Consider the following 26,752-nt stretch of genomic DNA (forward strand, 5'->3'; position numbering starts at 1 on the left):
AACCCAATGTATACCTGAAAAACTCACAGCCCACTGTTTATATTGGAAATGCAAAAAATATTTTATTTAATTGAGTTAAATCCAAATCATTCAAGTGTGACATTCATACAGGTAAAACCCCACGTTCTCCTCTCATAACCATATTCCTTGACCTTGCATATAAAAATTGGAGTCTATGACATCTAATAACCACTTGTGATGCTTACACCCTCAAAGTGCTGAATCAACACAGAGGGGAACACATATGTGTGTTTTTACACGAAAGCCAAGTAATTGGCTATGCTCCTGCAACGGACTGATGGGAACTGATCCTGAACCGTTCAAAAATGGGGCTTTCATTTCTTGGGGAATAGTAAAAGGATAAAGTAGTACTTGACATTAATGATAGGCAACGTAAATTTAAGGAGGTAGCTGAAGATTTTCTGGGATAGACTAACACAAAGTGGTACATAATTGTGAAGTGGAAGGAAAATGATAAATGGTTTTCAAAATGTGTTACAAATAAATCAGTGAAAAGTGTGGCATGTATTTGTTTTCAGCCCCTTTACTCTGACACCCCTAACTAAAATCTAGTGGAATAAATTGCCTTCAGAAGTCAATTAGTAAATAATGTCTACCTGTGTCTAATTTAATTTCTGTATAAATACAGCTGTTCTGTAATGCCCTCAGAGTTTTGTTAGAGAACCTTAGTGAACAAACCGCATCATGAAGACTAAGGAACCCACCAAACAGATCAGGGATAAGGTTGTATAGAAGTTTAACCACTTCCATACCAGGCACTCTCCCCCTTCCTGCCAAGGACAATTTTTAGCTTTCAGCGCTGTTGCATTTTGAATGACAATTGCACAGTCATGCAACACTGTACCCAAACAAAATTGTTATAATTTTCTTCCACAAATAGAGCTTTTTTTTGGTGGTATTTGATCATCTCTGCAGTTTTTAATTTATGTGCTATAAACGAAAAAAAAAAGGCCTGCCGGCCCAAACAAACTATTTGCTTTACTAATTGCTGTGGCTGCTGTCACTGCTTCAGCTACAATACAGTGTAGAGCAGTATGGAGACTTGCTGCCTGCTGCCAAAACAAAATTGAGCCAGACTGAGCACTTCTCAGCCATTCACAGAAAGCTTTGTATTTCTATCCATGTGTACAAGGCTTCCTCTGATTGGCTGAGTCTAATCAAAGGGACAATATTATGCATTGATAAAAATACAAGGCTTCCTGTGGCCGCTTTCACTTTTCAAATATTTTGTATACTTTTGAAAATAAGCTTGTTCTTTAGATTTTCATCTAGGTAACACTGTCGTTTCTTAATTTGCAGGGGGTGAAATCACGAAACCCAAATTTACCCAGTATTTTCGTGGCAGTATAGCTGGACTCACTCTACGCCCTGGCAAAGTAGAGAGCCAAACAGTAATTTCCTGCTGGCAGGCCTGCAGAGAAGGACTGGACATCACTTCTCTGGAAAATATAGGACAAGGTGTTAAGGTAAGATACGATACCCCTTTAGAAGTGATAAAACTTAGTTGCTTCAAAGGCTTATAACAGAATTTCAGTCACCTAAACTCACTGGGGAAAGACATTTTGTAAAGTAAACTGAACTAGGGCTATTAATTAAAAATGTATTTATTTTTTTAAAGAAAGTGCTTAGGCTCTAATATTGCTCTGTGCAAAATACATACCTCCTGAGATTCAGTCTGTATGGACAATATGGTAACGTATACCAAAAGGAACCCTGAATTATAAAACAATTTTTTTGACCTCTGTGTGGGTAGTAATTACAAATAAAAAATATTAGGGTGATGAGCTCTATAACCCACTAAAGCCTAAAACACAACTTTTATTTAATACATTAAAACATATCTTTATTTTATTTATTTGTTTAATTATTAATCTTTATTGAAGAATTTTAACAGTAATAAGACAAACAGTTGAATCACTATAACAGTCGTGATATCACAAAAGAGGATACAAAGAAAGACCATATGTAGGTTGACAAACAAATGGGGTACTTTGATGCAGTAGTGGGCTTAAGTACTATGTTGCCCTATAGTGTAAACATATCCTCATTTTTTTTCCTTATTTGCTGAATATGTTCAGGTGTTTTAAATAGCCTTGTAGGATTTAAATGTAATTTTATTATGTGTGCTCGGTAATCTTTTCCTCCATATGTAGGTTGAAAGACACAGCCATGTGACGCATTTACTAATAGAGAGAGCATTGAGACCCATTAAAGTTAAATGCTATTTCACAAAACCTCCCATGGATTTTTATGGAGTATCAACTCATTCAGTATATTAGGTACAAGTGTAGAGAAACTATTATTGAGATCTGATTTTTGCGGACTTTCTTATTGGATTAAATGTCCATAAGCGGAGAGCGCAATATAGAGCACTCTTTAAGCTTACACACATGTGAGTATTTTTTTAAATACGAGGGAGGAAACATTTTGAGGGCATATGCAATTTGTACTGAAACTTCTAAAATGTATTCTTGAACATAGTTATTTCCTCTTTAATGGGAACATTTAAAGACAATTAGAAGTTTTAAAGGCAATTAAAAGGTACAGCAATGGAGACTGCATGTGCATCTACCTACACCAACTTTATTTTTAGGCTGGATGATATATTCATTCTTTGGAATGGAACCAGATAAACCTTCCAGCAGTTTATGGCACATCTCAATGAAAATGGTATAGTCTTAATAGTGAGATAGACTCGGGCACAATATTCTTTCTAGACCTCAAAACCTTTAGGGAGGACTATGGTGTAATTCAAACAGCAATCAGAAACCCACATCCACAAAAAGCCTTTTGCATTGGGAAAACCATCACTCAAAATTTGTAAAGAGGGGGATTTCTATGGGCCAGTTTATGATGGCTAAGTGAAATTGTTTGACACAAGAAGAATTTTAACAGGAATGTGGACATTTTTTCAATAGATTTACACAAAAGGGAAATATCCTAGGAGGAATCTATTGAAATGACTTGATAGGGTGAATTTTATAGCAGATAAGAACTAAGGAAGACAAGGTCCTTAGTAACTTATAAGCAGGCTAAGAACCTGATAGCTGTTTTAGTCCCAAGTCATTTGAACAAATTCCTACAATGACACATAATCAAACCTGGCTGCCAGACAAACATAAGGGATCGCTTTGCTGTGGTCATTGCATGGCCTGCACATTTAAAGAAACTATCAAGAAAGACATCTCTGGACCCTACAATGGGGGAAAATGTGACAATTGGATTAATTTATAATTGTAGTTCTGATGGAATAATTCATATTGCCTGCTGTTTCTGTCCTCTGCTATATATAGGTAAGACCATCCCTAGTTCCAGCAGTGGGTCTTAGAACATGGTAATGCTGTGAATGTGAAAAAGGAAAGACCCATAGCAAGGCATATTTGGTCCAAACATGATGGAAAACCTGAATTCCTCAAATTTTGTGTAGTGCAAGATGTAAACATTGGCCTAAGAAAAGGAGATATAGACAAAAAGTTGTTAACAGCAGAGGCAAAATGGATCTTTAAATTGGGCTTAAGAGTACCTTATGACCTAAATGAAGTTTTTACGTATTTACCATTTATGCATGATTAATATCCTCCTAGATTTCCTTTGAGATTGGTATAATATAGCCGGACATAGCTCAAATTTCTCCACCTGTTGTTATTAAAGAGATACATTAGCCATTAAAGAGTATAAAGCATGTTTTGCACAATGTGACAGTCTCCTCAGTAAGATAGTATGTAAAATGTAGGTCAGGATAAGTTTGGAATTTGTTCTGAAAAGTGGCAAAAGCAACACTATGTTAGTATAATGAACACAAAGGGTTTGATTTACTAAAGACAAATCCCCTTTGCAATACAAGTGCACTGCCATTGCACTTGGAAGTGTAGTCACTTTAGCTCTGAGGGGAATATCTGAAATGAGGGGAAGCTCTGCTGATTTTATCATCCAATCATGTACATGCTTGTTTTTTTTACATCCTGCACTTCTCCTTTAACTGAGAAAGTGAGAATCAGGTTAGAACTGTTAGAGACAGGGTCACTTTAAGCAGTAAAGCTTATAAAAACTTTTACAAAGGCATACTTATGTACCTTCTAACTTCAGAGAGGCCAGCAGGACTTCAGAATACACATACTTACTATATAAAAACTCTGCTTGAAGCTATTGAATCTTTAAAATCTTTTTATCGCAGTTCTCTTATCTCATTAATCATATGGAACAGGTTTGGGGTATTTGCACAGGTTGTGTTAGTTAGATCAAGCTGACTTTTATACTTTTCACATACAAAAATAATTCTTTGATATAGAATATGAGTGCAGACACCAAGGTGCTACATAGTTACAAGAGCTAAAGTGGAGCTGTTATCTCAATGTGCCAAACTCAATAATACATAGATATATAACTCTATCCATTCCTTTTTTGCCTGAATTGTAGACTTTTTAGCCACTTCTGTTCTAAGTAAAAGCAGGGGTATCTTAATTACAGACTAATTTATGACTGTCTGGTACATTAGTAGATAATGGACAATTAACCCAGGATTCAAGAAGTTAATTTAAATAGTCCATGCATGAGCTACATGGTTTTATGTAGGAATGTCAAGTCAGAGTTAACTTCTTCTCCACTGTTCTCTGCATGTTTCTCATATGGTTTTAAGAAGGCAGAATAGTTTAATTGTGTTTTTTTTTTTTTTTTCTCGATAGGGAGGGGAGAATTGGCTAAGAGAGAAGGGGACAGTACTGAAATGCTGTAAGGGCTTTTATAAGTGTTTCCCACACTTAGAAATTAGCCAAAAGTAAACATTTATTGTAAACATATCACATATTTTTCAAGGTCTTGTTGAAGACTGGTGTTTCAGTTTTTTTTTTTTTTTTTTTGAAGAGACTAACTACTTCCCTAGGTGAGTTCTCTAAAGGGGTACACATACAATTAAAAGAACTAATTAAAGTGAAATGTCAATGTTTTAATATTAATACTGATAATAATAAGTGGGTAGACAGACCTTATAAGGAAAGGCCTTTCAGGAGAATAGATCACCCATGAATCACCCAAACTACCTACCTATTTTCTTGCCCTGTGTACTTGGATGCACCCTGTTCTAATTTTACACAAGAATATAGTGGTCAGTATTCTACTGCTGATAAGCTTGCATTTAAACTGTCCTATATGTAATTTGAAGATGAACAGACATCTGCCTTCACATTTTAATGGCCGACCTTAACCTAAATGGACAATGGGGAAAGGTAGAGATGAAGGTAATGAACGGAGCAGGTCCTGCTAGCTTGAGTGTAAAGGCTCCAAGGTCATTTAGCCTTGTTTCTGTGTGCCCAAGAATGTGATGATCAATTTTTAGCACTTAGTAATTTTTCCTTTAAAACATTACAATTCAATGGATTTTTCAGACTGAGCTAATTATATTTTGTGGCCAAATATTCAAAGTAGAATATGTGTACAGCCATGGCCAAAAGTTTTGAGAATGACACAAATATTAGTTTTTACAAAGTCTGGCTTCAGTGTTTTGAGATCTTTTTTCAGACATTTCTGTGGTATACTGAAGTATAATTGCAAGCATTTCTTAAATGCCAAAGGCTTTTATTGACAATTACATTAAGTTTATGCAAAGGGTCAATATTTGCAGTGTTGACCCTTCTTTTTAAAGACCTCTGCAATTTGCTCAGGCATGCTGTCAATCAACTTTTGGGTCACACCCTGACTGACGGCAGCCCTTTCTTGCATAATCAGAGTTTGGCAGAATATACGTTTTTTTTTTTTTTTGTTAACCCGCATCTTGAGAATTGACCACAAATTTTCAATTGGATTAAGGTCTGGAGAGTTTCCTGGCTATGAACCCCAAATTTTAATGTTTTGCTCCCCAAGCCACTTGGTTATCAATTTTGCTTATGGCAAAGTGCTCCATCATGCTGAAAAAGGCACTGTTTGTCACCAAACTGTTCTTGGATAGTTGGAGGTTTTTGTACCATTCTTAATTCACGGCTGTGTTATTAGGCAAAATTGTGAGTGAGCCCACTCCCTTAGTTGAGATGCAACCCACACATAAATAGTCATAGGATGCTTAACTGTTGGCATGACACAGGACCGATGGTTGCGCTTACATTTTTTTCTCTGGACAAGGTTTTTTCCAGATGCCTCAAGCAATCAAAAAGGGATTCATCAAAGAAAATGACTTTACCCCAGTCCTCCCTGTACCTTTTGCAGAATATCAGTTGGACCCTGATGTTTTTTCCTGGTTAGAAGTGGCTTCTTTGCTACCCTTCTTGACACCAGGCCATCCTACAAAAGTCTCTGCCTAACTTTGGGTGCAGATGCACTCACACCTGCCTCCTGCCATTCCTGAGCAAGCTCTGCACTGATGCCCTGATCCTGCAGCTGAATCAACTGTAGGAGTTGGTCTTGGCGTTTGCTAGACTTATATGGGCGCACTGAAGCCTTCTTCACAAATTCAGTGGAAAAGTTGGGATCAAGGTAATTTTCATGGCAAAGAGGGACTTTGCAATTATATATATATATATATATATATATATATATGCAAATTGCCATCATAAAAACTGAGGCAGCAGACCTTGTGAAAATTAATATTTGTGTCATTCTCAAAACTTTTGGCCATGGCTGTGAATTTTTACACTATGCACATAGGTATTGGAAATATAATTCTACACCTTTAAAAAAATGACAAATAGATTTTACTGTTTCTATTTCATGTGCTGTTCATATTTGTCCATGTTGAAAAATCATTAACATACATGGAATCTAAACATTGTCATACAGCTCAGTGGAACTATAATATAAAACCATTCTGGAATGTATTGACTTATTTTGCCATGTCAATGCATTTAATAATTAACAAATATCATAATTGTTATGAATTTCCCAGCTTTTATCTGTTCAGTTGGATTAAGAAAATGTTCTTGTCTTCTCTTAGTACCATTTCAACCCTTTTCAGTCCATATTGATAATGGAAGGTGAAGATATTGACAGCATCAACCAAGCTCTTCGGAAAGTTTCATATATCAACTCACGGCAGTTTCCAAACACTGGAAAAAGACGACTGAGGGTGTCATCTAAAGTCCAGTAAGTGGCAAAATAAAACACAAATAACAGCTTTGAGAAGAAATGTGTTATTGTAGACACTGACTGGTTTACAATGTTATGGGGTAATTGTTTTAGGTTTACTAAGCCTTTTGTTTAGAGCTGGTAAGCTTCTAGAGGTCTCAGACCCTACAATGGACAGCCTTCACTGTTATCTTACTGGTTTGGAAGTTAAAATGAAACTTTACCCATAACAACCAAAATGAGTGTATGGTACAAACTTTCTCTATCATTGCTTTGGTTTCCTCTTGCTGGAGGCTGCCAGTTTGCAGAATCCCAGAGCCCCTGAGCAGCAGTAAATCTTTAGTTATCAGCAGATTTGTCTCTATTGGCTTTGTTGGCAGTGCAGAGGATAGAGAACAACTGAGTCTGTGCAGACCATGCATTACTAGATTTGTAAACAGTATAGGCACTTTTTTTTCAAATAACAGTTTTATTAGTTATCTCTACACGTAAAAGAACAAAGACAGAACACAGTAAGTTCCAGGTACCCCTAGAACAGGGATATAGTGAGTACAGGTATTGTATCAGTAAGTGGTGCATGATCATTGCTAAGTCATACTATGAACTTTAAAATAATAATTAAAGTTTGCCATAGGCTAGATGAGAGCCTATGGGATATGAGAAATAACATTAAAAAAAAAAAGATGTAGAAAAGAGAGAGGGGATAGAGAGAGTTGAAGGAGTAAGATAGGAAAGGAGAGATGGGAAAGTGAAGTAGAGTCTCAACCATCGGCTCAGGGCGGGTCCTCTTTGTAATACCACTCTTCCCAGATCTTATCGTGAAAATCCAGCCTATCCTGTAATCTAGCTGTCATTTTTTCCATTAGCTCCACATCCTTTATTCTAGCGTACAGAGCGTCTTGGGAGGGTGGGGAGCACCACTTCCAGTTGAGGGCAACCAGGCATCGTGCAACTGTCAGGACATGTCTAAGTAGCTTCTTGGATGGTTTGGGAATTTGTAACACACCAAGCAGGAAGAATTTTGGCATCATGGGGACCTGCACCTCAAAGAGGCGGGACAACAGGTGCTGTGTCTCAGTCCAGAAAGGCACTATCATGGGAGGGACAGCTCCAGTAAATATGGTAGAGGGTACCTTTGTCCCCCTGACAGCACCAGCACCGATCGGAGCTAGAGGGATAGATACTATGGAGTACGTCTGGTGTCAAGTACCAAAGGTAAAGGATTTTAAAAGCATTCTCCTTGTAGAGCGTACACAAGGAGCTTTTAGCTGCCTGGGACCAAATGGTCTGCCATGTCATTTCGAGGATTTCTTTTCCCAATATCTTTTCCCAGCGGAGCATGTATACCCTGATTTTGTATAGAGTAGGAATTAAAGTGGCGTTGCCACCAAAAAGAATAAAAAGTAGCTCAAAATTCATAAAAAAAATAAAAATAAAAAATAATTGGAAAAAAAATGTTTTTACTCACCTCTAAATGCCTGTTGCTAGGGTGTCCCTCGTAGTCTGCCTTCTTCAAAGCCCGGGCTGGTGACATCACTTGCGTATCCTGGCGCCGCTCGCGCATGCGCAATGGGTGCCCGGCTGTGACTTCACAGTAAACAAGTACCTATTTGTAGCCCAGAGAACCCGAGTACCTATCTGCAGCCCACCAGAGTACCCAAGTACCTATCTGCATCCCATCAGAGTACCCGAGTACCTGTCTCCAGCCCATCAGAGTATCCAAGTACTTGTCTCAAGCCCATCAGAGTAACCAGGTACCTGTCTCCATCCCATCAGAGTAACCGAGTACCTGTCTCCAGCCCATTAGAGTACCCAAGTACCTGTCTCCAGCCCATCAGAGTACCAGAGTACCTGTCCCCAGCTAATCAGAGTACCTATCTGCAGCCCAGAGTACCAGAGTACCTATTTGTAGCCCAGAGTACCCATATGCAGGGCAGAGTGCCTGAGTACCTATCTACAGCCGAGCAAAGTACCCACATAAATATCTGTATCCCATTAGAGTAACCAAGTACCTGTCTCCAGCCCATCAGAGTATCCAACTACCTGTCTCCAACTCATCAGAGTACCCAAGTATTTTTCTCTGGCCCGTCAGAGTACCCATCTTGGGTACTCGTCTCCAGCCCATCATAGTAACCGAGTACCTGTCTCCAGCTCATCAGAGTACCCAGGTACCTGTCTCCAGCCCATCAGAGTACCCGAGTACCTATCTGCAATTCAGAGTACCTATCTGCAGCCCTGAGTACTGGAGTACCTATCTGCATCCCATCAAAGACCTGAGTACCTGTCTCCAGCCCACCAGAGTACCCAACAACCTGTCTGCAGCCCATCAGAGTACCCAACAACCTGTCTCCAGCACATCAGAGTACCTGAGTACCTGTCTCAAGCCAATCAGAGTACCCGAGTACCTGTCTCCATCCCATCAGAGTACCCGAGTACCTGTCTCTAGCCCATCAGTGTACCTGAGAACCTGTCTCCAGCCCATCAGAGTACCCAAGTACCTGTCTTCAGCCCATCAGAGTACCTGAATACCTATCTGCAGCCCAGAGTACCTATTTGCAGCCCAGAGTACCTATCTGCAGCACAGAGTACCTGAGTATCTATCTGCAGCCCAGAGTGCCCGAGTACCTATCTACAGGCCATCAGAGTACCCAAGTACCTATCTGCATTCCATTAGAGTACCCAAGCACCTGTCTCCAGCTCATCAGAGTATCCAAGTGCCTGTCTCTGGCCCATCAGAGTACACGAGTACCTGTCTCCAGCCCATCACAGTAACCGAGTACCTGTCTCCAGCCCATCAAAGTACCTGTCTCCGAGTAACAGAGTACCTGTCTCCAGCTTATTAGAGTACCCGAGTACCTATCTGCAGCCCAGAGTACCCAAGTAACTATATGCAGCCCAGAAAAACCAAGGACCTATCTGCATCCCATCAAAGTACCTGAGTACCTGTCTCCAGCCCATCAGGGTACCCGACAACCTGTCTCCAGCCCATCAGAGTACCCGAGTACCTGTCTCAAGCCCATCAGAGTAACTAAGTACCTGTCTCCAGCCCATCTAAGTAGCCAAATACCTGTCTCCAGACCATCAGAGTAGCCGAGTACCTTTCTGAAGCCCATCAGAGTACCCAAGTACCTGTCTCATGGGGTAATTTTGTTGGCGTTTCCATTGTCCTGGTGCTCTAGGGCCTTCAGGTGTGATAGGTAGTCATGAAATTTGATGTGCAATTTATGCTCTCAGAACGCCTGGATGTGCTACTAGCATGTCGGACCTCTCTATGTGGCTAAGCTGTGTAAAAGCCTCACACATGTGGTATTGCTATACTCAGAAGGAGTAGCAGAATGTGTTTTGGGGTGTCATTTTTACTATGTCCATGCTATGTGTTAAAGATATCTTAAAAATGTACAACTTTGTGTAAAAAAAAAAAATACTTTTTAATTTTCTTTCCACATTTTCCAAAAATGTGTGGAAAAAAATGACATGTTCAAAAGACTCATTATGCCTCATAGAATATAAATTGAGGTGCTTTCCAAAACTGTCAAATTTTTTGGGTAATTCCATTGTCTTGGTGCTCCAGGGCCTTCACAAGTGTGATAGGTCGTCATGAAATTAGATGTGTAATTTATGAACCCAGAACGTCTGGTGGTGCTAGTTGGATGTTGGGCCTCTGTATATGGCCAGGCTGTGTGGTATCACCATACTCAGGACAAGTAGCAGAATGTGATTTGGGGTGTCATTGCAAGTATGCCTATACCGTGTGTGAGAAAATCCTAAAAATTGTGGGAAGAAATTACAGCTTTAAAAAACTCACCATGCCTCTTACTAAATACATTGGACCGTCTACTTTCCAAAAATGGGGTCATTTGGGGGATATTTGTACTGTCCTGACATATCAGGTGTGATCAATTTTTAGTGATTGGTACAATAGCTTGTAGATTATAATTTTCCCACAGACAAGTAATATCCACTAATTTATGTTAGTTTTACCAAGGATATGTAGCAGTATAAATTTTGGCACAAGGTTATGAACAACAATTAATAGTATGCATTTTTTTTTTATAGAAACCAAAAAAAAAAAAAATTTTTTTTTCTAAATGTTTGCTTTTTTTTCAATTATACCACAAAAAATAAAAAAAAACAGTGGTGATTAACCTCCCTGGTGGTATGATTATTTCAGATTTTGGGTGCTGAAAGCGGTGCAATTATTTTGCTTGAAAAGTTGGCGTTTTATATTGTAGTGCAAACCAGAGTCTAGCAGACATCCCGGGTATGATAAAGTTTGAAAAATGAAATCATAAATTATAATATAATAAATAACTATAAATAAGTATACCAAATAATAATATAATAATAATAAAAATGATTCAATAATGTAATCAAATCAAAAACACAGAAATTTGCTCAGTTGCAGAATTGTCACTGTCATTACTCTTCAGTATTTGATGACGGATCTCCCCACAAATCGCTATTGCGCAATTCTGCGAGTGATTCCAATTTATTATCGCTGTTTTCTAGCTGGTCTAAAACCATTTTTGATGTAAAGGGACAGCTTTGGTTGCTATGGACAATCTCCAGTTTCCAGGCATAAAGAACAGTTTTTATAATATAAAACTGCATGCAGGACACTGGACAGAACACTAGGGAGAAAGGGGATGTGAAATAATTACATATAGCAATGTAATCTGTAAGATTACATTATACTGTATGTAATGTGTGTGTTTGACTTTTTGAATTTGGCACCATTCTCCATCCCTGTTTGTCGCAACGCTCGCAGGGAACGGAGCTCGGCTCCGTGATAGATCGAGCGGAGGATGGCTCGCTCGTACAGCGGGGGGACATCGCTGGATCCAGGGGACAAGGTAAGTAAACTCTCCCTGGATTCAGTGATGCGGTCCCAAGTCTGGCTCGGGGTTACCGCTGATGGTACAAAATTTTCACCCCCAGCCAGACTTGGGAATACCACCAGGGGGGTTAAATAACACAAAGAGCTCTATTTGTGTGAAAAAAAGTCTAAAAATGTTGTTTGGGTACAGTGTGGCATGAATAATTGTCATTCAAAGTATGAGAGCACTGAAAGCTGAAAATTGGTCCGGGCAGGAAGGGGGTGAAAGTGCCCTGTATTGAAATGATTTAAAAAAATGTACATCTTTTTGCACGTAAAAAAATGCACATTTGTTTATTTCTTTTTTGTTTTATTTGCTATGAGCCTGCAAAACACCAAAGTGGTCAGCAGATAGAGGGTGCAATGCAGGGCTCTTGCAGATAGTGTATGTAAGAGGTCTGCTCCTACCTCATATGAGCAGGCAGTTACACACTGACAGGAAGACTCAATGAACTGCCTAGAATGCTCAACAGTGCACTGGCAGTTCATTGAGAACTACAAGCTAACAACCACAAAGGTTTTTACATTCATGGAACTCTGTGAATGAATTACGTGGCTTAATTCAAGTGCTCACTAAGATATCTTCCATGGTTTCAGTTAACATGGCTTGCAGACATGGAGAAAAATGCATTTTACATAATACCAATAGATGCTAAAGAGGGATATCTCATAAGGGAGCTTTCAACCGAACTTTGAAAGCTTTGACATGAACATATTTTAAATATATAACTTTTATTCAAGCTCATTCTCATTTGTGCACTGAAATAAATGAGGTTAGCTCTGATTTATGTGCAGAATATTAGTCCTTGGTGTGCCTGTAAATCTACCAGTGTGTCTGAAGCCAAATTAGTTTCATGAGCTGGAGCAGCCATTTTTAAGTCCCAAGTTTACCTTGACTGAAATGTTGCTGCATGACCTGAAATCTCTAAAGAGGATTAAACAAAAATACTTTAAAGTCAATGTGCAGGATTGATTAACGTGTAGCAGATATTTGATTGAAGTAACAGATTTTTGATTGAAGTGACAGATATTTGATTGAAGTAGCATCAACTGAAGTTTTGCTTCTGATTTTAAAATCTAAGAGCTTTTTAATAATTTGACATATTTATTTAATGAAAGGGGAGTAAATGTGAATGTATTCGACCAGATTTATTGACAGAAACAGGTCTCAATAGGAGTTTAAAGTCTGTTTCTGTCTACCCAAAGTCAAACAAAATGGTTCTACGTCAACTCTGTGTGTATGCTGGGAGGCAAAAAAGGTCCCAGTTAAGTCCCCTGTGTGGCTAAATGGCTAAAGATCCATATACCTGGATTCTAGAAAAACCAACAAAAAAGATCTGCAAAGGTAGATTTTTTGGCCATGAAACTGACAGAACATGTACAGTAAATTACCACTGCATAATTACAGTTATATTGTATTTTACATACTGTAAATATAATCCTTAGCATATGATGATTTTCACTGATGTTTATTGTACATTGGGAATTTGGGGTTGAGTTACTAAAACTGGAGAGTGCAAAATTTGTTGCAGCTGTGTATGGTATCCAATTAGCTTCTTACTTCAGCTTGTTCAATTAAGCTTTGACAAAAAAAAACTGCACTCTGATTTGTTTCTATACAGAGCTGCTCCAGATTTTGCACTCTCCAGTTTTAGTAAATCAACCGCATCCAAGTCTCAGACCGTAGGGTCCAATGTTGAGTTGGCCCACCTTTGCAGCTGTAACAACTTTACTCTTCTGGGAAGGTTATCCATAAGGTTTAGGAGTGTTTCTATGGAAATGGTTAACCATTCTTCCAGAAGTGCATTTGTGAGGTCAGGCACTGATGTTAGATGAGAAGGCCTGGATATACATTATATTACCAAAAGTATTGGGATGCTTGCTGTCTAAAAGGTTTAGGAGTCTATGGAAATATTTGACCATTCTTCTTAAAGTGCATTTGTGAGGTCAGGCACTGTTGTTGATGAGGAGGCCTGGCTCGCAGTCTCCACTCTAATTGATCCCAAAGGTTTGCTATCAGGTAGAGGTCAGGACTATGTGGAGTCCAGTCAAGTTCTTCCACCCCGAACTCGCTCATCCATGTCTTTATGGACAATGCTTTGTGCACTGGTGCGCAGTCATGTTGGAACAGGAAGAGGCCATCCCCAAACTGTTCCCACAAAATTGGGAGCATGAAATTGTCCAAAATGTCTTGGTATGCTGACGCCTTAAGAATTCTCTTCACTGGAACAAAGGGGCCAAGCCCAAACCCTGAAAAACAACCCCACACCATAATCCCCCTCCACCAAATGATTTGGACCAGTCCACAAAGCAAGGTCCATAAAGACATGGATGAGTGGGTTTGGGGTGGAGGAACTTGACAGGCCTGCTCAGAGTCCTGACCTCAACCCGATAGAACACCTTTGTGATGAATTTGAGCGGAGACTGCGACAGGCCTCCTCGTCCACAACAGTGCCTGACCTCACAAATGCACTTTAGGAAGAATGCTCAAACATTTCCATAGACTCTTAAACCTTGTAGACAGCAAGCATCCCAATACTCTTGGTAACATAATGTATATCTATGACTAGCACAATGTTAATGTTAACCCAACAAATGTAGGTAAAGACACATCTACAAGGTTCAGAAGATTGACTTTGCTTTAATATTTTAAGTTTGCTAACATGAGCATTTTTGTTTTAGGTCCCATGTTCTCAGGTTTATACAATGTAAATATTAAACACTTATAATAAAGATATCAGTGAGCAAGGCTCCAACAGCACTCACATGCATCTCATGTTCTAAGTGTGCTTGATTGACTTTTTAACAAGATATCTCTATCACTGTAAACTGGTTATTGTAGATATCTATTACTGCAAAGAACCATATGTTAGTGGTGATAACAATTAAATGGAGAGCCATCTAATTAACTTGCAGTAAGCTTTCTGCTGAAATATTAATTAAATGCCCGTTAGCTATTTATATATTGATTCAGCTAAAGATTAACCCTGGCAGAAATCGTCTTTGAACTAACCAAGCCAGAAACTGACATATACAGTGTGGCCAGACATCAGTGTGGTTTTAGAGAGATAATTGCGGGTAATGATAACATTTTACGACTTGGTTTAGTTTAAATACAGTTCAAGAGCAGACACTGACAACTTGTGTCATTAAAGTATTTTTAGCAAAAATGTAAAATATTGCAGTTTACCGGTCATAAAATGTGGTGGTGCCACACATTTTTTTACAGTAATTTTTTCTTTATTTTCACCTAGACAGTGCTTATTCACTTTACTGTATCTATGAAGGAGTAATGTTGTCACCCTAGAACAAAAAGTGAGGACTAATAAATAATAATTCTCCTTCCCTTATTTCTATAACATAGGAAGAAGGGCTGATGACACCTATTCAGATTTAATTGCAGCACAAGCAGTTACGAAGGGGTTAACATCACTTGATTTCTGATGGAATCCGTGGATGTTTTTTGCTTTTATTAAACAGATACAATTATTTCAATGGTATATTGCACAGATCAAAAGGGACTGAAATAGCCAAGTTTATTATTAGGGTTTACATGCAATTTAAAGCTGAACTCCAGGAATTCAGCCACTTTCTAAAATGTCCTGGATTACCAGGCAGGGCAGCTATCAGAAACTTTTGGGCCCCTTATACAGGTTTAGCCCCCCCCAGCCAGATCACCAACATTGCCCACAGGCCATCCTACCGAATCCGCACATCTGCCACCTTACCTGTATAATGTTATCTGCAAATGCTGTCTTGTGTTCCCACAACCTATTAGAGAAAATTTGAAAAAGTGCTGCACTGCCTATATTCAATGTAGTGTTAACAACCAATATGGAAACCAAAAATCACATATAGTGAGTATATATATATATATATATATATATATATATATATATATATATATACATATATATATAACAGAAATAAAGCTTAAATAGTGCTTAAACTCCAAACAAATGAGTGACTTTAACATTGTCCGTAATTATCAAAAGTTAATAAAGCAGTTCATGAGTTATCTGTGAAAATGTACCAGCTAACTTTAACCACTTCAACTCTGGAAGGTTTAACCCCCTTCCTGACCAGGCCATATTTTGCGATACTGCACTGCATTACTTTAACCCCCCTGACGGTCTTCCCGAGTCTGGCTCAGGGTGGAATTTTTGTATCATTAGTGGTAACCCCGAGCCAGACTCGGGACTGCATCGCTGGATCCAGGAGGAGGTTAACTTACCTTCTCCCTCGGATCCAGCGTTGTCTCCCCGCTGTACGAGCGAGCTGTGCCTTGCACGATCTATCACAGAGCCGATCTCCGTGCCCTGCGAGCGTTGCGACGCACGGGGACGGAGATCGGTGCCAAATTCAAAAAGTTAAACAGACAGTATACATACAGTATAATGTAATCTTACAGATTACATTGCTGTATGTAAATATTTCACATCCCCTTTGTCCATAGTGGTCTGTCCAGTGCCCTGCATGCAGTTTTATATAATAAAAACTGTTCTTTATGCCTGGAAACTGGAGATTGTCCATAGCAACCAAACTGTCATTTTACATCAAAAATGGTTTTAGACCAGCTAGAAAACAGTGATAATAAATTGTAATCACTTGCAGAATTGAGCGATAGTGATTTGTGGGGAGATCCGTCATCAAATACTGAAAAGTAATGACAGTGACAATTCTGCAACTGAGCAAATTTCAGTGTTTTTGATTTGATTACATTATTGAATAATTTTTATTATTGTTATATTATTATTTGCTACAATTATTTATAGTTATTTATTATATTATAATTTATGTTTTTATTTTTCAAACTTTATCATACCCGGGATGTCTGCTAGACTCTGGTTTGGACAGATTTAAGAGAGTTATTCCTAAGAATTACAGGACTACAATATAAAACGCCAAATTTTCATGCAAAATAATGGTACCGCTTTTAGCACCTAAAATCCGAAATAATCGTACCGCCAGGGAGGTTAACTGAATTACAGGACTACAATATAAAACGCCAAATTTTCATGCAAAATAATGGTACCACTTTTAGCACCTAAAATCAGAAATAATCGTACCGCCAGGGAGGTTAACTGAACAATTGCGCAGACATGCAATGCTGTATCAAAATATAATTGATGTCCTTTTTTCCTACAAACAGAGCTTTCTTTTAACTTTCTTCTAGAATGTATTCATTAATTTAGGCCAATATAAAAAAAAATCCAAATAAATGTATATTGATGGTTTGCACAAAAGATATAGCGTCTACAAATTATGAGATAGATCTATGGATTTTTTATTTATTTTAATTTTTTACTAGTGATGGCGGCGATCAGCAATTTTAAGTGGGACTGTGACATTGCGGTGGACAAATCTAACACTAAATTACACTTTTTGGGGACCAGTGACACCAATATAGTGATCAGTGCTGAAAAAAAATGCATTGTCACTGCACGAATGAGAATGGCCGTGAAGGGGTTAACATCAGGGGCGATCAAAGGGTTAACTGTGTTTCCTGGGAATGCTTTCTTACTGTGCGGGATGGCTTAACCAAAGAAAGACAGAGATGTTTTCCTGCTTAGCAGAAAGACAAGATATTTGTCTTTCTTACTAGGAAAACGGCGATCTGCCTTGTATACTCAGAACAATTGCCGGGTTTGCGGCGGACATGGGGTCCGCCAGACCCGCTGATTGGCTCCCACTTTGCCAAATCAGTGTGCTACTGTGCCCAGTCCCATGTCCGTCCCAGAGCAGAAGAAAGGAATCACTGACAGATACATGATTTTGCACGTAAGGTCCACCCTGCCGCAGTATATGTACATGGGGCAGTCTTTAGGCGGTTGATTTAGTTTCTCCATGTGACCTTTCTGCATGTCTGCACCTTTTTCCCATCACCATTGTGCTCACATTCATCTAACCAACATGACATGTAAGGTCATAAAGCACATATAATGCTCCCAGAGGGTGTCTCTCAGATTTCCTGGTGGTTCCTGTAGATCAGCGTTTCTCAATTCCAGTTCTCATGGCCCACTAACAGGTCATGTTTTCAGGCTTTCCATTATTTTGCACAGGTGATTTGATCAGTTTCACTGCCTTAGTAATTACCCCAGCTGTTTCATCTGAGGGAAATCCTGAAAACATGACCTGTTAGTGGGCCATGAGGACTGGAATTGAGAAACACTGCTGTAAGGAAACCGCTATCAACCACTCTACACTGAAGTCTGCTTGTGGAGAAGGTAAAGGACACACCAGGTTCTATGATAGCAAAGACTATAGGGCGAGGCAACACTTCCCCAGACCATCAAAACACAAAAAATGTTTGCCCATGGGATTTTAATAGAGTCGTGCTTGTTAACAACAGGGTTATATAAAAAGTACACATTTTATTATGTTAACAAAAAAACAAAAAATGCACATGACATTTACATTTCTACATAAATATTGAACAGAATAAAATCCAATGTACATTCTGAATACCAGCATAATTAGTAGATCATTGTTGAATTACTGAACCTGTAATCTCTATGCATTTCACGGGACAACACCCACTTCAGGAGGCATCCAAAGTTGGTTTAAGTGTAAATCTGTGGAAGAACCATGTCATATATAATAAAATAAACACACAGTTTACAAAGCGCATCAATTTTCTAAAAGTAAACAGCACCCAATGTTCTAAGCACAATTTACTCACATAGCGTTGAAATCAAAAGTAAAATCTTCAGAATCGAGACTAATTTCAATGGCTTTGTAGAGCAATATTATCTGGATCCTAATGCTGTGGACCAGCACATCAGAGGTTCCAGCCGAGAGCTGTGGGTGGGTGGACAGACAGGCTGTGGGGCACATATGGAGGGTCCCCCCACTGCAGACCCCCTGAGAAAAGGAGTGAGAAGGGACTTGAAAAATAAAAAATAAAACTTTTTTTCAAAAAATATTTTCACGGTCCTTCTCACTCTTTTTTTTCCAGTGGGGGGCCCTCCATATGTGCCCCTCCGCTTGGCTGTCCACCCACCCAAGATAAATGATCTTGGTTCTGCAGATTTGGCAGATTTAAATTTTTGAAAATATATGCACTTTGTAAATCATGTGTTTATTTTATTCTATATGACATGGTTCTTCCACAAATGTAAACTTAGCCTAGGTTCACATTATGAGTGACTTGTCATGTAATTTGAGAGATCAAATCGCATGACAAGTCGCAGCCTATTGGCAGCAATGGCACTGTTCTAATCGGTGCGACACCAATTTTGTGTCGGTGCGCCAATTTGCAAAAGTAGTTCCTGCACTACTTTTGACGATTTCAGGTGCAACTTCAATAGACATCTGTGTATGAAGCCACACAGATTTCTATCAAGTTGCACCTGAAATCGTGTTGACCTTGCTACTTTGAAATGGCGCTACTTAGCATCAATGTGAACCAGGGCTTAAACCAACTTTGGTCTCCTGACAAATTGGGCATTGTCCCACAAAATGCATAGAGAGTACAGCTTCAGTAATTAAACAATGATCTATTAATTAAGCTGGTATTCACAATGTACATTGGTGAATAATTGTATTTTATTCCGTTCTATATGTATGTGGAAATGTAAATGTCATGTGTATTTTTTGTTTTTTGTTAACCCTCATAAAATGTGTACTTTTTATATAACGCTGTTGTACTTGTTAATAAGCACAACTCTGTTAAAATCCCATGGGCAAACATTTTTTGTGTTTTGTGCAGACATTTTTGGGACTGAATATATGGTGGCTCCTTTATTTCGTTCTTCATACCATCCGCTCTCATAGAAGGCATCAATGTGACTGCAATTTCAACATAACCATCACACACCTGCACTACCGAGGGCATGGCTGGTGTAGCACTGGCTGAGGCCACATTGATGCACATATTCATACACTAGGTCGGAGAGTGGTGTTCCTTCCTTTCTCTGATGATGCTTCCACACCCCTGAATGGTGCATAGGGGCCTGCACCCTCCCCTGCAACTGGCGGGGAGATCTTTGTCTCAGCTTGGAGCAGCACTGCAAGTCATACCTGGATCAATCACTGTTATATATAAATGACTGTAAAGAGATAAATCCATGAGTTGCCATGCACCTCGATGGACTTAATCCATAATAAGACAGATATAGAGTAGCTGAGTTCCTGGAATTTAGCTTTGTATTTGAACATTTGGAAAGAATTATGTGACCTTTGTTCTTATATATGCTCTTATTTTTAGCCATTCAAAAAATATAATTTTATTGACTAATTTATTAGAATATAACAAAAGAAAGTATGATAATCCAGTGATTTCCTACCAGTGCTTTATAAGCCACTTGTAGTTTTTAGCTCTTGCAGAGACTGCTTTACAGGTGCTCTCTGTTATAGCTATAAAATAACATGAAAGTCAAGCAGATGTTTCCTAATCAATATCATTTGATTAAAACATTTAACAAAATTAATAAAGGTTATTTCAATTTTATTTTTGGAGCTCATTATCTCTTGTTTCATTTATTTGACTCACACTGACAAAGATCAGTGGCTATTGTGCTAACTTATATTTAACCTGGGCTTGTGTAAATCTGATTTGGAAGTAGAAGCCACTCAGTTATGATGACAGGAAAATCATTTAATTGCTGTGTTCGCCCAGATAATAGATGTGATATGTATGCCTTAGCTGTAATTTCTGCAAACGGATAATATATGCAATTTCTTGTCTTTAAATGAGCCCACATATTGGATGATTACAAAGCCTAGTTAAGGAGTTTTAGAAATCATCTGTTATAATAACCCTGGGTTTGGGTGGAATAAATCTGTTACTGCTAATTAATATCTAAACAAATATTGGATTCCTGTAAGAGAAAATGTTCATCTAGCTCTACATGTTCTTTGGCTGTGAGTTCAGTGATTTGCACATTTAGCTCATATCCAGTTATTTCAGATGTCATTATATGTGTGTGGTCAGATCCTGTAAACATTTCACCCCTTGGTTGCCAAGTATTGTGGATTTATTGCTATATATGTTGTATATCTATTTATAATCCCCTATTGCTTATTGCACTTCATTATTAAATAAACTCAACTAAGAAGATTGTAAGATTTGTAAGCACAGTTAATAAATACCAGAAGTGTTTTTCCTGCACTAAAGTTCTCATGTGTACTTTGAAATAGGTTGACAATTCCTGAAGTCTCTGTATATTAACAAAAAGTAGAACATGGTTAAAACCCAAGGCAGTTTATTTTTTAATGTCTGTGCTCATTGCACAGATATTCTATTTTACTTTATTGTGTTTTTTGAAGATGCAAGAAGAAGCAAGGGGCAATCTCTTATAGGCGTGTACACAGAATGTGCCATGTGCACCCTAATCACCCCACTTAACACCAATTCCCCCTTCTGCCCAACCACCCCCATGGCCCCCCATTGCCCCTCCAGGACAGAGAGCAGGGGAAGGGGAGGTAAATATGTAACTATGCCTTAATTTATGAATGAACAGGAAGCCACTCAACACAGAGCACTTCACATTCATTCACTGTCTAGTGTAGCTAAGGCTGCAGAGAAAGGGACTGGGAAATCTCTGTGGTCAGTTCATTTCTCTGTCTCAGAAGTGAGACATCAGGGGTCTGTTTAGACCCCTGATATTTCACCAATGGCCCCGACTAGTAAAACAATTGTCAAAAAAATAATAAGAAATACTATTGTAAACAGTAATTGAAAAAATAAATTGTAAAACAATATTTTAAAAAAATACTGGCACCGTAAACTGCCCTAGACACCAATCTCTGCCCTGTTGTCACTGTCTGCTGCTTTACTGACCCCGTCTTCTGCCCTAATGACAGTGTCCACTGGTCTACTGACTGACACCATACACTTTTCTATGGACACCAACCTCTGGGGCTTTTTTTTTCAGAAGACACTAGGGGGAACTCAGTTCCACTACCTCTGGCTCAGGTCTTCTGCTCCCTGCTCACCGCTATCACTTAGTAACACTAAAATACAGCTTCTGTGTTTTACAAGTGATAGCTTATCTCCCAGTAGCTCCCTCGGGTCAGATCTCCTGTGCAGATCCCAATGAGTGCCGGACAGGGACAAGGGAGATACAGAACGGGTGCCCAGGGTTCAGTGCAGTCATGGGCAGGAGAGGGTGCGTGTTAGGCTGCACCCTCTGTGGTCTCCATTTTTTCCCTGGTGACCAGTTGTTGATGCTTTTACTGCATGATCTCCTTTGCAAGTGACTGTAATATAGTATAGTATGCTGGGAGGTACTACAGCCGGATAGGTGTTTCCGCTTAATATTGCAACAAAGGTAAGATATATGACAGATGGTGGAGCTTTTAAGGAGGGGGGAGAAAATGAGGGCAGTGGAGGGAGGGGGTTGTATGCAGAGGGAGGAGTGTGGCGGGCATGGTTGAGTTCCTGCACCTATTCTCTGAGAAAAAAAGCCATATATATATATATATATATATATATATATATATATATATATATATATATATATATATATATATATATATATAGCTCTGGGATGCAAACCAACCCTAATGCAATTCTCTCAGATATTTGTTACTGGAACAAGCATCCTTCTTATTGGAAGATTTCTGGCTAAGATACATTTTAACCACTTCAGTACCAGGCACTTTAACTCCCTTTACTGCCCAGGCCAATTTTCAGCTTTGTCTAAAGTTGAATGACAATTATGCAGTCATGCAACACTGTACCCATATAAAAATGTTATAATTTTTTTCACACAAGTAGAGCTTTCCTTTGGTGGTATTTAATCACCACTGGGGTTTTTATTTACTGGTAAATAAATGAAAAAATGACTTAAAATGTAAAAAAATATGTTTTTCTTTGTTTCTTTAATAGCATTTTGCAAATAAATAATCGTACTTCATACATTTAGGCCAAATGTATTCTGCTACAATTCTTTGGTGAAAATTACCCAAATTAGTGTGTATTATTTAGTCTGTATGAAAGTTATGGAGTCCACAATTTATGATTAATTTCTGAAAATTTATCAGTTCTAGGTCGAACATTGCTTGTTCACCAAACAGCTAACAATATGCGATGTTCGCAAATTTGAAAAACGCTTGAACACCGTTAAAGTCTATGGGACACTAACATGAAAAATCAAAAGTGCTCATTTTAAAGGCTTATATGCAAGTTATTGTCATAAAAAGTTTTGGGGACCCGGGTCCTGCCCCAGGGGACATGTATCAATGCATTTTTTTTTTAAACTGCTGTTTTTTCAGGAGCAGTGACTTTTTTAATGCTTAAAGTGAAACAATAAAAATGAAATATTACTTTAAATATTGTGCCTGGGGGGTGTCTATAGTATGCCTTTAAAGTGGCACATTTTCCCCGTGTTTAGTACCACAGCAAAATTATATTTCAAAAGGAAACATTGTCATTTAAAACTCATTGCGGCTGCAATGAATTGCCGGGTCTTGGCAAAATAGATAAATCTCATTGAAAAAAAGAGCATGGGATTCCTCCCCCAATCCATTACCAGGCCCTTAGGGTCTGATATGAATAAGAAGGGGAACACCGAACCAAAATTTTAAAAACAATTGTGTGGGGGTCCCCCTAAAATCCATACCAGGCCCTTCGGGTCTTATATGGTAATTAACGGGGACCCTGCTCCAATTTTTTTTTTTAAATGGCGTAAGCATCCCCCCAAAATCCATACCAGACCCATATCTGAGCACGCAACCTGGCAGGCTGCAGGAAAAGAGGGGGGACAAGAGAGCTCCCCCCTCCTTAACCATTCCAGGCCACATGTCCTCAACATTGGGAGGGTGCTTTGGGGTAGCCCCCCAAACCACCTTGTCCCCATGTTAATGGGGACAAGGACCTCATCCCCACAACCCTTGCTCGGTGGTTGTGGGGGTCTGCAGGTGGGGGGCTTATCGGAATCTGAAAGCCCGCTTTAACAAGGGGACCCCCAGATCCTGGCCTCTGCCCTGTGTTAAATGGTAATGGGGTACAAATGTGCACCTACCATTTCACAAAAAGTGAAGTCCTTTATAAAAAAATAAAAAAACAAAAATGTTCCACGATGTCCATTCATCTTCTTTAATCACGCCATTCCGGCGGCTTTCGAATTTGCTAACGCCGCATATTGTTTGCTGTTCGGTGAACAAGCGAACACCCGATGTTCGACCTAGACCTGATACATTTTCAGAAATTTACCATAGATTGTGAACTCTATAATGCTGTTCCTGTGTTCTGCTGAATTGTTTGCCTGTTCGCATGTTCTGCTGCGAACTGAACAGGAGGGTGTTCAGCTCATCCCTAGTGCTGACAGCCTAATTTCTCTAATTTCTTGAGGCCCAAAAATGTCAGGACAGTACAAATATCCTCCAAATGACCCCTTATAGATAATAGACAGTCCAAGATATTTAGTAAGAGGCATGGCATTTAGGTTGTAATTTTATTGTCATAATGTTTTGGAAAATTAAGAATTTATAAAAAGTGATCCGGGACACTGACTGGTGACAGCATGTAAATATTTTTTTATAAATTTTTTTTGTTTAACCCTGTAACCAGAGTAATATACAGTGTTACCATAGTACCATTGTATTGCTCTGAGGAAGTGATCAGGATTTTTTTTTTACACATTATGATTGCATATACCAGTGGTATAAATAACCCTTTTACTGAATGAAACTGATTCATTCAGTATGAATTGAGATTAGCTGTAATTGGCCACAGCTAATCACATTGTACAGGTGAACTGTGATTGATCCTGTTTGTACCATGTGATCACTGTGATCAATCACAGATAGCAACTCAATTATATATTGCTTTAATGCCATTCTTTGTTTACAATTGTCATATGACGTCCACCCCGAATGACGAAAGTCCCACTCGGTCGCCATTTTACAATATGCCAGCCGGGAAGTGGTTAAGGTTTGCACAGGTATTTGATGACTGCAGCACCTATATCTTGACTTACTAAAACTGGAGTGTTCAAAATCCAGTGCAGCTCTGCATAGAAACCAAATAGCTCCCAGGTTTTTGTAAAATTGTAATTGAACAGCAAAAGTTAGAAGCTGATTGGCTACCATGCAGTTGCACCAAACTGCACACTCTCCAGTTTTAGTAAATCAACCCCACTGTATCTTTGGAACTAATATTCAGTCTGTAACAGTCATGTTGCAAACCCTCCAAAAGTAAACACAGAAATGAAAAAGTAAATTTTTGTTCTAATATTTAATAGTGCTAAGCTAGTTATGAGTTATTTATGAGTTCTGTCAGTAATAATGACTATGCCTTCCAGATGCTTTGGAGAAGATATCTGTATCACTATTCCAGACATCGAAGCATATGTTGTGGTTCTCCAGGCTAATGAACCCAAGATAACAGTCAATGGAATGGATCACTTTGCTCGTCCAGCTTCAGAATTTGAGAATGCAAACGGTGTGATTTTGCTTCCAGACATCAGAATCATCAGCACAGTCACTAAGATGGAAAAACGTATGGATAAGAACTCTGGCAAAAGTAAGTTTGTTCCACATGACTCATTCTGCTTTTTCTAAAGAGCACAGATGGTGCAAGTCTGATACAAGCTAGATGAAATCCATAATATTAGTTATGCCGTCTACACACGACCGGACTTTTCGCCAGCAAAGGTCCGACGGTACAAATCCGCCGGACAATTCGATCGTGCATGGGCTTCATCGAACCTTTGCTGTCTAAAAATCAGACAGACTTTAGAAATAGAACATGTTTCAAATCTTTCTGCCAGTTCCTATAGAGATTCGTTCGTCTGTATGCTAGTGCAATGGACGAAAATCAACGCTAGGGCAGCTACTGGCTACTGGCTATGAACTTCCTTATTCTAGTCTGGTCATACATCATCACGTTCGAATCCGTCGGACTTTGATGTGATTGTGTGTGGCCAAGTCCGTCGGAACTCCGCTGAAAGTCTGTCGGGAAGACTGTCGGACCTAGTCTGCCGGAAAGTCCGGTCATTTGTACGCGGCATTAAACACTGAGATAGGTGAACATTATTGTATGATGAACTGTGTTTTTTCTATGGTGTGATATCCTGGAACCCAATCCTAAAAGTCCCAAAACCAGTAAAGTTTTTACATTTTTTGAAAAATGCAGCTGTCTATAATATCTGATGATCCTGCTTCGGAGGTTCTTGTTCAAGCACTTCCAGTTATGGGGTGACAGCTGTCTTCCAGCTTTCTCCTGTGTTGTCACCTTGTCACATGTGCCCCTGAGGCAGATTACAAGTGGCTATACTGACATACATTACACGTGTATGTCCCACCATTGTAACTATCAGGAGCCAGAGCGATGATTTGTGGTCAACACAGGAGGATATACAAGGATGGAAAATATGTGAAAAAAAAAGTATTTTGTGAAAACATGTGCTTATGACAAACAGTGTTTTAGCAAACTAAGGGGCACATTTTAGTGCAGCGAATATGATATTTTCTAGACATGCATTGCAAAATAATAAATCACTGTATTTTAACCACTTCACTACTAGGCACTTTCACCTTCTTCCTATAGGGGCTAATTTTCAGCTTTCAGCATTGTCACACTTTGAATAACAATTGAGTGATTATGCAACACTGTACCCATATGACAGATAAAGCTTTTTGTTTGGTGATATTTATTCACCATTTTTTTTGATAAACAAAAAAAAAATAGAAAAAACTTAGTTTCTTTCATTTTTTTTTTGCAAATAAGCAATTGATCTTTTTTTACTGATGTATGCTGATGAGGCTTCATTGATTGGCACTGATGAGGATGCACTGATGAGCACTGATAAAGCTGTACTGAGAGGCACTGATGGACACCGATAAGCTGCATTGATG

The 26,752-nt window shown here is 38.9% G+C and overlaps 1 protein-coding gene across 1 annotated transcript in view; it reads left to right on the forward strand.

Moving 5' to 3' along the window:
- Positions 1-26,752, forward strand: part of CLSTN2 (calsyntenin 2) — a 1,222,812-nt gene that overhangs the window by 1,156,648 nt on the left and 39,412 nt on the right. Inside the window, exons 10-12 of the mRNA XM_077488275.1 lie at positions 1,321-1,487; positions 6,941-7,089; positions 25,198-25,418. Of these exons, the coding sequence (XP_077344401.1) occupies positions 1,321-1,487; positions 6,941-7,089; positions 25,198-25,418 (537 nt within the window). The remainder of the gene's footprint in view (positions 1-1,320; positions 1,488-6,940; positions 7,090-25,197; positions 25,419-26,752) is intronic.

The sequence above is a fragment of the Lithobates pipiens genome, unplaced genomic scaffold, assembly GCF_037356315.1.
Source record: "Lithobates pipiens isolate NorthernLeopardFrog02 unplaced genomic scaffold, aLitPip1_a1.2 Scaffold_18, whole genome shotgun sequence".
NCBI lineage: Eukaryota > Metazoa > Chordata > Amphibia > Anura > Ranidae > Lithobates > Lithobates pipiens.